This window comes from Typopeltis vanoorti, chromosome 14 (assembly GCF_054136105.1).
Source record: "Typopeltis vanoorti isolate ZY-2024b chromosome 14, IOZ_Tvanoo_1.0, whole genome shotgun sequence".
NCBI lineage: Eukaryota > Metazoa > Arthropoda > Arachnida > Uropygi > Thelyphonidae > Typopeltis > Typopeltis vanoorti.
Window position 1 is genome coordinate 45,081,416 of NC_143562.1, and position 16,417 is coordinate 45,097,832.

At 35.5% G+C, this 16,417-nt stretch overlaps 1 protein-coding gene across 1 annotated transcript in view; it reads right to left on the reverse strand.

Moving 5' to 3' along the window:
• The window catches only part of LOC150099417 (NPC intracellular cholesterol transporter 1-like), a 477,548-nt gene that overhangs the window by 15,390 nt on the left and 445,741 nt on the right, over positions 1 to 16,417 (reverse strand). Inside the window, exon 23 of the mRNA XM_090404409.1 lies at positions 3,712 to 3,874. Coding sequence (XP_090260535.1) covers positions 3,712 to 3,874 — 163 coding nt within the window. The remainder of the gene's footprint in view (positions 1 to 3,711; positions 3,875 to 16,417) is intronic.

The window sequence follows — 16,417 nt, forward strand, 5'->3', positions numbered from 1 at the left end:
CGTTGCTCATGTTGTTTAATCTGAGTCTTGGGTCTGGTTTAGTCCCGAAGGTGTGGAAAGAGGGGAAAATAGTTCCACTGCATGAAGAAGGATCCAAGACTACTGTTGCAAATTACCAACCGATCAGCATATCAGGAGTCGTTGTCAAGGTCTTGGAGAAAGTAGTCAAGGGAAAAATAGAGGAATGGATTGACGAAAATGAGATACTGTACGGGGGACAGCATGGCTTTGTGAAGGGTAGATCATGCCTCAGTAACTTGCTCAAGTTTTATAACACGGTGATGGCTGAACTGGATAAAGGTAATGGGTTTACAGTGATACTGATGGACCTGGCAAAGACATTTGACAGGATACCACATGGAATTCTAATCCATAAACTACAACATATGGGAATGGACAGAGGGTTGGTGAGATGGATAGGTGGGTGGTTGATGGAGAGATATCAAAGAGTAATTTAATCAGGAGTAGAGTCCAAAAGATGGCCTGTGACTAGTGGTGTGCCGCAGGGTTCTGTTCTTGGACCACTGCTGTTTAATTTGTTCATTAACGATATAGGGAAGGATCTAAGAGGAACAGTTCATTTGTTTGCTGATGAGATGATGCAAAGTTGGTTAGGTCAATAGTGAATGCAGAAGATGTCAAAATCTTGCAGGATGACTTGGATAGATTGGAGTTCTGGGCTAAGGAGAATGAATGTCAATTTAATATGACAAAATGTAAGGTTATGCATTTTGGGGTGAAAAGATTAGCAGCAGTATTCCACACTGGTGAAACTGTACTCCAGGAGATTGATGAGGCCAGGGACTTGGGAGTGTTGGTGGATAGGAAGATGAAGTTTAGGGGGAACATTGCAAAAGTAGCAAAATAAGCTCATCAACTCACTTGGTTGTTGAAAAATACCTTGACGAGCAGAGACAAGAGCAAGTTATTGTACCTCTGTACCGAGCCTTAATAAGACCTCATCTCGATTACTGTGCCCAGATTTGGTCACCTAGGTTCCTTCTTGATGGGGAGGAGGTGGAGAGGATCCAGAGGCGAGTGACTAAGATGATAGCAGGTCTATGGAATGAACCATATGAGAACAGGTTGAAGATTTGTGGGTTGCAGAAATTAGTTGATAGGCAGAAAAGGGGAGATATGTTCTAGACATTCAAATTGCTAAAGGTTTTCTATAGGATTAATTCAGAGGATATTTTTGAGATCAGAACTGGTGGTGAGAGAACTAGGGGATACCTATGGAAACTGGGCAAGAGTGTGGTTAGCAGGTGTTAGAGCTGGGTTCTTTACTTTTAGAGTGATAAATGAGTGCAATAAGCTGCCAGAGTCTGTTGTGGGTGCTACGACGGTGAGTGAGTTCAAGGCAAGGTATGATAGATACTGTGAGAATGTCGTATAGTTGTGTGGACATGTTTAGGACCTCCCTTGACGAGTCTAAGGACTCCATGGAGTCGCCCATAATAATAATAATAATAATATCCATTGTTAATACTTCAGTTTAATATGTTAATATTTTAAATGCATGAATCAGATTATCCATGATGTACACATCTGATAATCCTTAATATGTAGCCTAATTGTTTGATACCAGTCTTTAATAGTCCTTATTATTTGTATAGAAATAGTATATTTCTGCTTAGTATATTTCACTTTTTTTTAAATCTACAGATTTTGTTAATTTAATCCTGAAGAAGAAGCAGATCACAGAATACACAAAATAAGGGAATTAATATAAAATCCCAACAGTCAATATGAGTATTGACTGGTTATTTACAAAGTATGGAATGCAGCTACAGAAGTTTGAAGATCAGTATAACTTTAATTTTAGTTAGATAATCAAACAGTTTGAAGCTTTCAGAAGTTCAGCTTTTTATAAGCTTTGCAAAATCTCATGAACAATGTTGTAGAACAATAGATCGTATGCTAAAAAAGGTAAGTGATTGTAATTTTTTTTGCTTCTTTTTAAATAGTTATTAAACTTAAAAAAATAACAATTTCTTGATATATACCTTCAATCGGTGTACAAAGCAGGATATATATCCAGGATGTGCTGGGCATGCATGACACACATCCAGCCAATTCATAAAAAAAAAAAAAAAAAAAAAATTTGAGCAGTTATTAATTTTAAATAAATAGTCTGAGCTGTTACAAATATCAAGACATTCACAGTGTGACAGTAAATCAAATAAGGTAAGTGCTACCATCAAAGCACACATTGACTAGTCAAAAAAGAAGCAAGAGCAAAGTGGTTTCTTTATGTGGAATCTGCAATGAGGGATCATCGTGCATTTTTAATAAGTAAAGGTGAGCAAATTTCAGTCAGAATGTGCACTAACTGAAATTTGCACAGGAATTAAAGGAGGTGAATGGGCTCTCATCAGGCCAAATAGCCTAGTTCTATCCAGTAGATTACAGCCAATCAAGAAGTGAAATGCAGTTAGTTATTCCTTGTGGTTTTCTGTTGGATAATTATGCATTTTTTTTAACTGCCATTTATTTATCCTTCTTGATAATAGAAAACAGTACTGAAAACGTTTTGTGTACACCTTTTACAAACTGATAATACGATGTTAAGTTAAAAATTGTTGAAGATGTACAGATTTAATGGTGAGGCAATCATAATAATGTTGCCTAACCACAGAGTACCCCCTATCAGTACCCAGTGTACAATTGTGTACAAGGTACATACACTGGTACCACACAATTATAATATTATTACTAGCTTTCCATCAAAAATGTTCTTCCAGATCAATTTATTACTTATGATTAGTAGACCAGCATATTCACAAGACTAATATGACTGTCTATCCACTGCCATGATTTGGAAGTGTCTCATAAATGGCAAGCAATAGCATGCTTTTCTTCATCCCCACCCCACTCCCTTTATATATATATATAATGCTGTGTCATTCAATCATTTTATGTATCTAAATTTTGTAATTTTTTATATTTCAAAATGTTAATTTTGGCTTTTGCTTTAATTGCAATCTCATTTTTTTTTTTTGTTACCATGTGTATGGTGGCACTTTCAACATGGCAAAGCTCTGTAAATAGGATTAACATTCTTTGTTCTAGCTTCACCTCGTGATTATGCTGATACACTGATGATGGTCTGTTAATTTCTGACTGAAATTGCAATATTAAAAATTATTAATCTTTATTCTTGTGAATAAGTGTGTCTACTAATTGTTATGATGTCACAAGTACCATTAAAAATTTGTTTACTCTGTTATTAAGTCTCCAGTATTGTTAGTTCTTACATTTGTCTTCTAAGGACTGCTAATTGTTCTACTTTTAAATATCAAAAAAATTCTTTTGCTAACTTTTCCCATCTATTTAAGTGATCTTAGATCTCACCTTCCCTCATAAATCCTTTAGTGCTAATAATGACAAGTACTATTCTAATATCTTAATTTTCAACATGATTATTTAGTCAATTTTCCTGAGGATTTTCAACATCTGTTCCCTCTTTGATTATTTTATTTCTAATTCTAAATTTTAAGTTGGAGCTTACTTTTTTTTTTTAAAGAGTGATATACATATTTCATGATTTTGTTTAAAAAAATTCTAGAATAAATATGGTAAAAAAATTAAACTGGTGGTAAAAAATGAGATAATTTGAATTTAATTAATAAATTAAATTCAAATTATCTCATTCTGGGTGATATGTTTATTATATATTTTAAATTCAATAAAAATAACAAAAAAACTTACCTATAATGCTAAGTATAACAGGCAAAAAAATAAGCCCATGTGCTGCTCCAAATAAAACTATTCCAAGATACATACGAAAATAAAAAACTTCAAAGATCTGTGATTTAGAAAAGGCTAGGACTATAATTCCTCCAAATTTTGTTAAAGTTATTCCTGAGAGAATCTGTAATAGTAATAAATAAATATTACATGTATAAAAAAACATTTGTTTATAAAACTAGACTATTAAATGACACAAATATACAACAGCTATATGAACAAAGAATTAACCAATAGCTAGATAAAATAAAACAAAATGAAGAAATAGAAATAGAATGGCTTAATATAAAAACGATACTAAATGCAGCAGCAAATGAAAGCTTAGGAAAGACCAAAAAATTCAATAAAAGAAAAAAACTGAAGATATGGGATGATACAACCAAAGAAATAATCAAAATGAAAAAAGAAGCAGCCTATCATAAATGGTTAAGAAGTAAAAGATTAGAAGATGAAAAAGAATGAGAGCCATAGCTAAAAGAGAAGTCAGAAAAAAGACAGAGAATCATGGAACAAATTCGTTTCTAATTTAAAACATGATTTATATAAAATAAGACACAATGTATATAAGATTTTGAAATACCTAAATGAAACTAAAGAAAACATAAAATTAAACACCAAATTGAAATTAGAAGAATTTCTAAATTTCTACACAGAATTGTGGACAGATAAATATTTTAAAAAAGACAACTGGCAAACAGTTAATGAAATTGAAAAGGAAATAACTAAAGAAGAATTATAAATCAGCCTGAAAGAAACGGAAAATCACCTGGAGAAGATAAGCTAGGTTCAGAACTGTATAAATATGCAGGAACAAGATTCAAAGAAAGACTCCTATTATTTTTAAATAAAATTTATACAACTGGTAACCCCCCCAATAGAATGGAAAAAAGCAATTGTGATTCCTATCTTTAAAAAAGGTAATAGAGATGAATCTAAAAACTATAGAGGTAAAAGCATACTAAATTCCTGTTACAAAATATATAGCAAACTAATGAACTATTCCGAAAACTTTATTTTAGAAGTACAGAATGGGTTTAGAAAAGGACGATCATGTATAGACCCAGCCTTTTGCTTAAAATTAATAATAGAGAAAAGAAGAGAATATAATTTAGAAACACATATTGCATTTATTGACTTTAAAAAAGCATCTGACAAAGTTAAAAGAAGCATTTTATTTAACATATTAAATGAAAGACAAATACCAAATAAGATTAAATCATGAGCTATCATATACGAGAGAGATAAACCAAGGGGTGCAACAGGGATGTCCCCTATCAGCAACTCTTTTTAATATTTACCTAAATGAAATAATAATAAAATGGAATAAAAATTTCCATCAAGGTATTAAACTTTCTCCAACTGTGAACTTAAACACTCTCATTTTTGCGACGACCAAATAATAATTACAAATTCTGAAGATAACTTACAGAAAGCTATTTTAGATCTAAATAAGATAGCCAAAGATTATGGTATGATAATATCAACAGAAAAATCAAAAACTATGGCCTTTAAAGGACAAGATCCAACAAGAACTAAGATAGTAATTATTATTATTATTACCCCTAAGATCTCATGGAGTCAAAGACTCATCTGGGAGGTCCCTTTATTACACACACAGCTCATCATACCATGTCTTAAACACACTCAAACTCCTTGCAGACACCACACTCTCAGGCAAGGCATTCCAATAATTTAAAACTGCACGGGGGAAAAACCTGCCTCTCACTCTCCTACTCACACCCTCTTTATACAGTTTCCAGGGATGACCTCTGGTTCTCCCCTGATCTTCCACTATTTTCTGTAGAACTACTCCAACATTCATCCTATAACAACCCCTTACCAACTTGTAGGTCTCTATTATATCTCCCCCCTCTTCCTCCTGTTCTGCAAATTACATCTTCTCAATCTTTCCTCATACTCAACATTCCAGAGGTCAGAAACTATCTTAGTCAGTCGCCTTTAGACCCTCTCCAACATCTCTTCAACCTTCTGAAAACCAGGTGACCAAATCTGGACAAAATAGTCCATGTGTGGCCTAATCAAAGACTTATACAACGGAACAAGAATCTCCCTACTTCTACATGTCAGTGTCCTCTGCATCATTCCTAGAAGCCTTTGTGTTGTCTTCACAATTTTGGCTATGTGTCCCCTAAATTTTAGACCCTTATCCACTATCACCCCCAGATCTCTTATTTCCTCCAACAACGTATCCTCACCAAGCATAAATTCTGCATTCCATCTTTGTTTTCCAAATTTTAAAACCTTACATTTTGCAACATTGAACTCACATCCCCATTTCTGTGCTTAAACATTCAATTTATTCAAGTCTTCTTGTAAGGCCACTACATCTTCACTACTCTTCATGGCTTGTCCCAACTTTGCATCATCTGCAAACAACTGAATATCTCCATCCAAATCTTCACCAATATCATTAATATACAAGTTAAACAGTAATGGCCCTAAAACAGACCCCTGAGGCACTCCACTAGTGACTTTTCCTTTCCTTGATACTGCTCCCCGACACACAACTTGTTGATACCTATCAGATAGCCAGTTTCCAATCCAATGCACTAATCTAAATATCCAACCCCATCTACTCTAGTTTGACTGTTAACTTATCATGAAGTATTCTATCAAAAGGCTTTGCAAAATCCAAGTATATTACTGTGTATCCTTCTCCTCTGTCCAAGGAAGCAGTCACTTTATTATAATAAGTAAGTAGATTACTAAAACATGATCTCCCTTTAGCAAATCCATGCTGTCCATCAAAGATAATACCATTGTAGTCAACCCAACTCTGGATCCTAGTTCTCACAAGCTTCTCCAACAACTTAACCACAACACCTGACACACAGATAGGCCTATAGTTTGATGCTTGAGTACGATCACCTCCTTTATGAAGTGGCACAATCTTAATAATAGATAACAAGATCTTAGAACAGGTGAATTCATTTAACTACCTAGGATGTATGATCACATATGAAAATGAAAGAGATCTAAATGAAAAAATTGCAAAATATTTAAAAAATAACAGGTGTAATTAACTCTATATTTAAACCAAACCTAGTTCATAAACAAACCAGACTAAAAGTATACAATAGATTAGCTCTACCAGTCTTACTGTATGGAAGTGAAATCTGGACAATAAAACAAAAAGACAAACAAAGATTAATAACAGCAGAAATGAAGTTTATGAGAAAAACTGCAAAACATATTCTATTTGATCACAAAAGAAACGAAGAAATTAAGAAAAAATTAAACCAAGAATCAGTAATAGAAAGATTACCAAAACAGGCCTTAAAGTACAAACCATTAGGAAAAAGGAAACCAGGATGTCCTCTTAAACGATTCAATGATGACTTCTAAGACCGGAACAGGCCATGCTAGGCTTAAATCTTTGATATGCATGATGATGTATAATAGGCAACAAACAACAGAATAAATCTTTATAATTTCAAACAGGAAGAGCATGATAGTAAATACTTTAAAACACAAAATACTGTATCGTATTTTGCAATACCAAAGAATGTCAATTCTGGAAGATGTGTACAGCAGGGACGGAGAAGAGGAACAATCAACAGAAATTAAGACAGGTAAGTGTGTCACTGCAGTTGTAAGTTGTGGACTTCTACTACCTGAAACTACGATAGCAAAGAGAGGTGCAGCTGTAATTATGTATATACAAGAAACCTTTTCTCATGCATGGCAAACCTCAGTGAAAAAGTTGCATACAAATCAATTCAGAAACTACACTCCATACAACACTGACATCTTCACCCCTTTGAAAAATATGGGGGTTAGGAATACAAAACCAAGAGTTCACGTAGTCAAGACTATAATGAACAGATTTGATGATCACTGGAAATTCGAGATACAGGCAAACCTCGCTTAACACGATTAATTAATCCATCAATTATTGCATGCTAAGCGAAATCGCATTAAGCGAATGCAATAAACAATAGAAATAATATTAATTCATCCATCAATTAGCTTAAATTTGGAAAAAAAAATTATAGTATTAGCTATATTAGAAGATAAAATCATAGATGATAAGGAAGATGTAAGGAAGTGCTACAAGAACCGTTACCCATTAGAATTGTGGAGACTTCGGCAGTTCCATTCCAGTTTCCGACAGAAAATCAACCTAAGCTTTCCCGGAAAACTTCTACAATAGAACTGCCAGGATTGTCCAGTACCCAGGAAGAAGATGCAACGTCAAGGTAAATTAGCTGAAGTTTGTTCATATTGATTGAACTGTGTTTGTAAAAGTCAATGTAAGTAAGCACAATTTTGTTAATGTTTTAAAAGCTTACAACTGAGATTTGTATGTGTGCTTACAGGAAATTGTTAGTATTTAGTTAGTTAAGTTTTGGTAATGAAAGGGAAGATGAATGTTAATCTATATACGTAGTGAACGATGTTTAGCTAAGTGTAACATAAGAAGCAGCTACGTGTCTAATTTAGATAACTAAGCATTGTGGTAGGGCCAACTAAGTGTTGAGTGTAAAAATGTTTAGTAGCATATATTGCCTACTGTGTATGTAAGAGAGCTTAGAGAGATAATGTCTCCTATTTTTTTGCGCATTGTACTATTTTACTAGGTTAAAATAAAATGTTATTTAAATTAAGGGGATATTAAATCCCACATTGTTTCAAAACCGAATAAGAAACTCAAAGATCGGAATCAAAGAGTTTCATGTCGAATATAGTAACTATAAAAGTATCGGTGAATACTAGCGTAAGCTCAAGCACATAGTACAAAACTAGGGCAACTCATAGCACAGGTGGAGAGAGTTCTGATAGCTATTCTTAGTATTTTCCATAATGTAAAACCCATCTCCTAAGAGATGTATAATGTTATACATTATGGTGGGAGGTCACTACCCAGACCGGTTTTGATCTTTATTGAGATCTCATCAGTGAGTAGCTAGACCAAAATAATACTAAGGGTATAGCGAAAAGAACTTATATACTCTGCTGTATGAGTTGTCAAAAAAGGTGCACCCATTAATTATTTAAAATAAAAAGCCAATAGGTTTTATTTCGGCGATGTAAACATTATTTAAATTAAGAGGATATTAAATCCCACATTGTTTCAAAACCGAATAAGAAACTCAAAGATTGGAATCAAAGAGTTTCATGCTGAATATAGTAACTATAAAAGTATCGGCGACTACTAGCATAAGCTCAAGCACGTAGTACAAAACTAGGGCAACTCGTAGCACAGGTGGAGAAAGTTCTGATCACTATTCTTAGTATTTTCCATAATGTAAAACCCATCTCCTAAGAGATGTATAATGTCATACCCTTAGTATTATTTTGGTCTAGCTACTCACTGATGAGATCTCAATAAAGATCGAAACCGGTCTGGGTAGTGACCTCCCACCATAATGTATAACATTATACGTTTCTTAGGAGATGGGTTTTACATTATGGAAAATACTAAGAATAGCAATCAGAACTTTCTCCACCAGTGCTACGAGTTGCCCTAGTTTTGTACTACGTATCTTGACTACGTGCTTGAGCTTACGCTAGTAGTCGCTGATACTTTTATAGTTACTATATTCGGCATGAAACTCTTTGATTCCGATCTTTGAGTTTCTTATTTGGTTTTGAAACAATGTGGGATTTAATATCCTCTTAATTTAAATAATGTTTACATCGCCGAAATGAAGCCTATTGGCTCTTTATTTTAAATAAAATAAAATGTTTTATTTGTGTAACTACCTTGCCTGATCCATTGCCAATGCACTATCATAAAAAAAAAAACTAGTGAACCGGAGTGCACATTAAATTTAGATTGCCACAACTTACAATAAGAAAATTTGTGCATTTATCCTCTAATCTTGCCTGTATTCCTCACCTTAATTCTCAAACTACATTAGTTCATTTAGAATGGTGATGTTGATAAAAAAAAATTTTTTTTTTCTAATTGAATAGTGTGAGCATTGGTAAACTGCATATCGAAAAATGATATGCAGTTTAACTTATCAGTTAAACTTATAAGTTAAAAGAGACTTTAACTTATCAGTTAAAGTCTGTTTTAACAGGTTAGAAGAACACAGTTCTTACATCTGCAAGCACGATTATGGTCAGTCTGACCTTGCAGACCATGTTTTGGATACATCCGACAGAATCTCCTGGAAAAAAACTACCATGCTCCACCATAGTAAATTCAAAAAAGAAAGACTATTCTTTGACTCTGCATCTACACTCAGGAATTGACCTAATTTAAACAAATACGGTTGCATTAAACTTCCCAAAATTTGGGAAACTTTAATTAGCAGAGATCCCTCTTTACATCCCAGGCCACCTGCAAATGCCCATAGAGCCCTAGATAGAACTTTAGTTTCACTTTATATTGTATTTGTGTGTGTGTTGTTACAAAAAGTTTTTGTAATCCCCGAAGATGTCTCTGTGATGGAGACGAAATATTGTAAGTGTTAAAATTAGTTTTAATCCTTTCTCAGTGCTGTTAATATTCCATTAAACTTCTAACATGTTTTAACAGCAGTGGAAACAGAAGTAAGACTTAGTGGGATTAACAGTGAGATTAGTGTTCAGCAGATAATAGTCTAATTTGAGCAAAGTAGATAGAGGTTAGTTAAAGTACAAGGTGCTGGGAACGCAGTACGTGTGGAATATAACAAATGCACAGTAAACAATTAACTAACATAAATAAATTATATACAAACCATAAATATATATAAATTTTAACAATGGCACAGCCGATAAAAAATTTTTACATCAGGACTGAGTTACTTTTATTTTTGCTAAAGAACATGTTGTCCTTTATGTGATATGGTGACTCCATTTATGGCAAAAATTCAAGTGTTTTAATGGGAATAATCATAAAAATGATTAAGTGCAATAACAGCACTTAATCGCGAAATGTAACAATTCATGATGAAATGATGTACAAATTCATCTGACGGCTCACTGCAAAGTAATTCTGGAGCAACCACAATGCAAAATCCTTCATTTTGTGTCAGCACAAATACCTGATGTGAAATGAAACAAAGCAACAAAAATGTCTCTGGAAAATGTTGTCGCCAAAGTTTTCACGATTACAGAGTGTTGTGTGGGGGGAGGGAAGCAGGGCTTTCGAAACTCACTTAAGAGCACAATAAGTTTGGCAAAAACTGACTAAATTCAACCATAAAAAGATAATTTTTTAAAATTTATTTTCTTAAGAGGAGGGCAAATAGTGCTTGCTTTGGAACAGCTCATTCCCTGACAATGATCTGTGGAAGAGAAGAACAAATTCAAGTTATTGTTAATTTTTAGAATAATCCGATACGGTCTGATTTGATATTCAGAGATGTCTAATATTATCATTTCGTTGCAATTATCTTTGAGATAACAGGGAAGCTACACCTGTGTAATGTAATGATTGCCACCACTAATAATGACAACAAAAATATTTACTCTTTTGCTAATTACCATTAACCATTAACATTACTGACAGGATGGGTGAAGCACTAGTGCTTTTCATATTCCCCTTTATCTGTAATGAGAGTTGTTTGGGAATGGGAGGTTTGTGAGCAGTTAAGCTTGCCCTCTGAGGGCAGTTGTGTTAGCTATGATCAGTTGAGAGAAGAATAGCCTTCGGTCTTTTTTGTTTGTAGTAATCAGTCTCATTGTAATTGAGACTGATTACTACAGTTTGTATGATTAGTGGGTTTGAATGTGAACTTGACTTCACGAAGAATTTTTCTGCAAGATCACAAAGAAGGGAGGAGATGTATGGAATGTCGGTTTCTCGGTGAATCTGTGAATTTCTGATGAACCACGGTGCATCCAGGATCATCCTAAGGCATTTGTTTTGGATTCTCTGTAATTTCAAAATGTTTGATCTTGAAGTGTGACTCCATGCTGGTGAGGCGTAGATAATGACTGGATGTATTACCATCCGGTAAAGAAGCAATTTATTATGTAGGTTCAATTTGCTCTTGCAGTTGATCAATGGGGAGAGCTGTGCTATTACTTTGGAAGATTTGGAGCCAATGAGATTGACGTGCTTGTTAAAAAGGAGTTTCTTATCCATTAATACCCCAAGATATTGGGTCTCTGATTGCCATGGGATCTTATGACCAGAGAGCAGGATGTCTTCTTTGTTGCAGACCTTTCTTCTTGAAAACAACATGGTTGAGCTTTTGAGGGAGTTCACTGGAATCCTCCAGTTGGTGAACCAGTTTGCTAGCTCATTGATACTTCCTTGGAGTCTAGTGATTGCTAGGCGAGGGCTGAGCGATCTAGCTAGAATAGCAGTGTCGTTGGCATAAAGAGCCATAGTAGTCTTTCCTGAATTGAGAGAAATATCTGCCATGTAAGTTGTGAAAAGTATTGGGACCAGAAGAGAACCCTGAGGTACTCCCGCCAGTATTTTGCGCCTTGATGACACAATTCCGTTGAGTTTTACTTGCATGTATCTTTCATTAATATATGAATATATGAGTTTCACTAGTTTAATTGGGATATTGTTTTCAATTAGTTTGAAGATAAGGCCTTGATGCCAGACCTTATCACAGGCCTTGGCAACATCCAAAAATACAGCAGCAGTGTGAAGGTGCCAGTTAAAACCATGAGTAATATGTTCTGTTAGTTGGTGAATTTGTTGCACCGTGTTGTGAGCTTTGCGAAACCAGCTCATTTGGGATTATTTTCTGTTTGTCCACTGCTGATTGTAGTCTTGATAGGATGACCTTTTCTATTACTTTGCCAAGACAGGAAAGAAGACTGATGGGCCTGTAGCTTTGGGAAAGTTGTGGGTTATTACCAGGCTTTTTCAGAGGTATAATGTCTGCGATTTTCCAATCTGTGGGAAAGTACTGGAATCTTAAAATGGAATTGATAATATTAACTAGATGAATTATGGAGTAGCTTCATTATTCTACTGGTAAAGTCGTCAGGGTGGGGGGGCCTTTTTATTCTTCAGATGGGAAATAATATTTATTATTTCTGTTGGAGATGTGGGAGTGATGGTTTCTGAATAATCCTTAGGCTGTCTTAGTACATTTCTAACTTTACAACAAACTTTGTAAATAAGATTGATATTTAAGTTTGCATAAGATGGGCTGCATTGATTTTCCAGATTGTCAATTAGGGCTTCTACTTTTTCTTCATCTGAGTGTGCAATTCCAAGATTAGTCTTCAAAGAGGGAAGTGGTACGAAGAGATTTTACAAACTTCCACACGGAGTTATCTTCTGGGTTGATTTCCCTGAGTCTGGATTCCCATTTGGAATTCCTATGCATCTGGAGGGCTTCTCGAACCTGTCTGTTCAAGATGTTTAAGGTTGATTTGTCCTGCGGGGCTCTGGTGTTTTGATATCGCTTTCTGGCTTTATTTTTGGCCCTAATCAGGTCCATTATCTCTTCTGGGATCCAGTTGGGAGCGTGGAAGACAGTGGTTTGAGTGACTGATGCTATTGCTCTGTTGATTTGCCTAGTTAAATTGCTTACAGCTTGGTCTATTTCTTCTTTTTTACGAATGGCAGGGGGTGGACTGATGTGGATTGGGAGAACCTTAGAGAGCTTGTCCCATGGTAAGAAAGCATGATGGGGAGAGAGCTGCTCTTGAAGTCCTAACCTGAGCAGGATGGGATTATGATCTGAGTTAAGCTCTTCTGCTGTCTCCAGCTGGTATTGATATTTGATGTTTCTGAGGATAACTGTCTAATACATCAGAACTTCCTGATGGGCTGTAGTGGGTCCAGCTACTATTGATGAGTTGAGTAACGTGTAGTTGAATAAGGTACGGCCTTTGGAGTTAATTGATGAACTGAATCAGGCCGTATGCTTGGAGTTTAGGTTTCCTGCCTATAATTATAGAATCCGTGGAGCCAAGGATGGAGTCTAGGTCTGCTGTCAATAGTGGAATGTTGGGAGGATTGTACGCTGCATAGATTTTGAGTTTGCCTGTGTTATTAGTGTGCACCTCCACACCCGTCACCTCAAGGTTTAGAGTTTAGGGGTTGGTCAGAGAGTTGTGGCTTAAATAATTTTTGATAAAAATAGCTGTGCTGCCTCCACTAGAGTTAAGTCTGTCTGTCCTATATAAAATATAACCTCTTAGTTTTGGATTGTTTGATGGTCTGAGGTGGGATTCACTGATCAAGATGATGTCTGGATTGTATCTTTTTGCGAATTCTTGCAGCTCGAGAATATTATTTATTAAGCCATTGGCATCCCATGCTGTTATCATGAGAGAATTTGGTTTAAATTTTTTAAATATTATAGAGAGCTGTTAATATGGATTGGGTTTCTAGATAGAATCTCTTTTTAGAGGAAGGTGAGGTGCTTGCTTTGCTGAATTCATGCAGCATTGTTGCAAGTGACGAGGTTAAAGCTGATGTGAGATTAGAGCTTGTTCGCTCTTGCGATGAAGGAGTCTGGGTTCTTACTGCATCCGCATATGATTTGGACATGGACGAAGGTCGAGTGCCTTCCTGTGTTGCCGAATGTGAGGTATTATGATCTGGAGGGCGACTTGTTTTGTTGATTAAGTCACTGCTTGGAGGAGCGTGGTTAGTTCTTGTTGATCCACAGTTTTTTTGGATGCAAAAGGCATCCTTTGTAATTAGAGGGATGTGGTCCTCTACAATTGGCACAGCAGGCAGGTGTGGATCTGGGCTTGGTGCAGGAGATAGTTTGGTGACCCTCACTGCATTTTAGGCATCTGTAGGCAGCTCTGCACAGTTTTTGGGCATGCCCAAACCTCTGGCATCTGTGGCAAAGCCCTGCCGATGCCTTCTTCCTTAGAGGTTCGGTTGTAATTTTGAGCTTACAAATGTCGGTAACTTCATAGATTCTTTTTTGTGTGTTGGAGATTTCGACCAACACCAGTGGCATTGGTGTTTTATCTGACCTCATCAGTTGTGATGCCCTCAGCCCCTCCTCTTAGAACTACTTTTAAGTTCTTCTTGCTTGCTAGCACAAAGGTGTGGAAGGGAAATTTTGAGTTGTCCAGCATTTTCGTCATCATGCGATAATCTGTGACAGTGGTAGGGTGAATCTTTACACTCTCTTCAGTATTTCTTGCCCAGGAGAAATTGACATTTTGTTCTCCTAGGGATCTTGAGACTGAGGTCCATTATTATCTCGAAGGATAACTGGAGGGACCTTTTCTTTTCTATCTTGGGTGATCTGATTTTGTTCAGTTGTTACATCATCTTCCATTCCACCTTCCGATGTTCTGTGTCTTTTATTAGATTGTTCCTCCTGTGAACAATCAGTTGGGGAATCTTTGTAGGTGGAACAGGTGTAATGTCCTCTTCGATGTCCAAATCATCATTTTCAGTGTCATCAGTGTCATATCGAGTGAATGATTCAAGCAACCAGGATAATCTGTTCCAAATTTCTTTAGGATGAATATCAGAATGTCAAGTGACATATCTTTGTTTAACTGTTGAATGGCGTCCTTGACATCTTTTACATTCTCCATCCTTGTGTGCAATGAGGGATAAAATGTTTATAATGGTGAAGAGAATGGGCTAGGGCCGGAAAATTGCATCAAAAGTCAAAGTCTTACCTTGTATTCCACCATCAAAGAAGATTCACAAAATCTAAAACTCACTAATCACCACTGAAATCAAACATTCTTCGCAACAACAACCATCATGCTGGTATTCATCTTCCGCAATCTGCGTATCCTCTTTTGCTGAATAAAATTTCATTCCCTATTTATTCTAATATTTGATCAGATTAAAAATGGCGTATTAAGAAAATTTCTAAATTTTTACTAAAAAAAATACTGCAATTTTTTTCTTTGAATTATTTAGGTTATTATTTTTGTCTTTTTTAACAGCCCTCAAAGATATACTAGGAAAAATTACATTTGCGATAATAATCACAGAAAGGCTGTAATTAAACAAGATTGCTATTGTATTTCATGAGACAACAAGAAAAAAAGCAAATAATTCTGCAATTTACTTGTAATCCCTATTTAAAAAACAGAAATCAAAATTCTTTTTTTGTTTCTTTCCCATTTGAGATGCTGAATAATGTCCAAATTAAAAAAAAAAAAAAAATATATTATTGGTGTTTGGTATGGGCATAATATAACTACACTGCTCAGAAAGAAGTCAACAGACATCATAGTGTGAGGAACTAAAATCTATGGTGCCCCAACCTTAATAAGATGTAGGACCTCTTTTGCTGTGATGACTGCAGCAATCCTAAGGGGCATACTTTCCCCAAGTGTACAATAGTGGTCAGTGGGAATTTTGGACCATTCTTCCTGTAGGTATGTAATTACGAGTGTCTTTCATGAAGCCTCTTCAGGCCTCCAATAAGTTCTGTTTGGTCGTTAGAAGAGCTGGTTTCCAAATATCTACATCTTAGCTCACCCACACTATTAATGCACTGAAAATTAACATTTTTCTTTGTTGACTGGATTCACATTTGCAACAAATTCAACCACTTTACTGTTGACTAGCGTGCTCGTATTTGAACAAAATGGAGCCTCTTTCAAGAATGAGTTTGAATCACAGTTCAAGATGATAGCAATTGTAAGATGTGATCGGTGGAGTATCATGGACAACCCTTTTCGTGACTTTTTTCTGTATTTCATGAAGTTTGTGACATTAACGGAGGTGGTCAGCTATTCAATAAGCCGAACACTCGGTATATATTATCAAATTCATTCGATATAATTCTGTGTATCT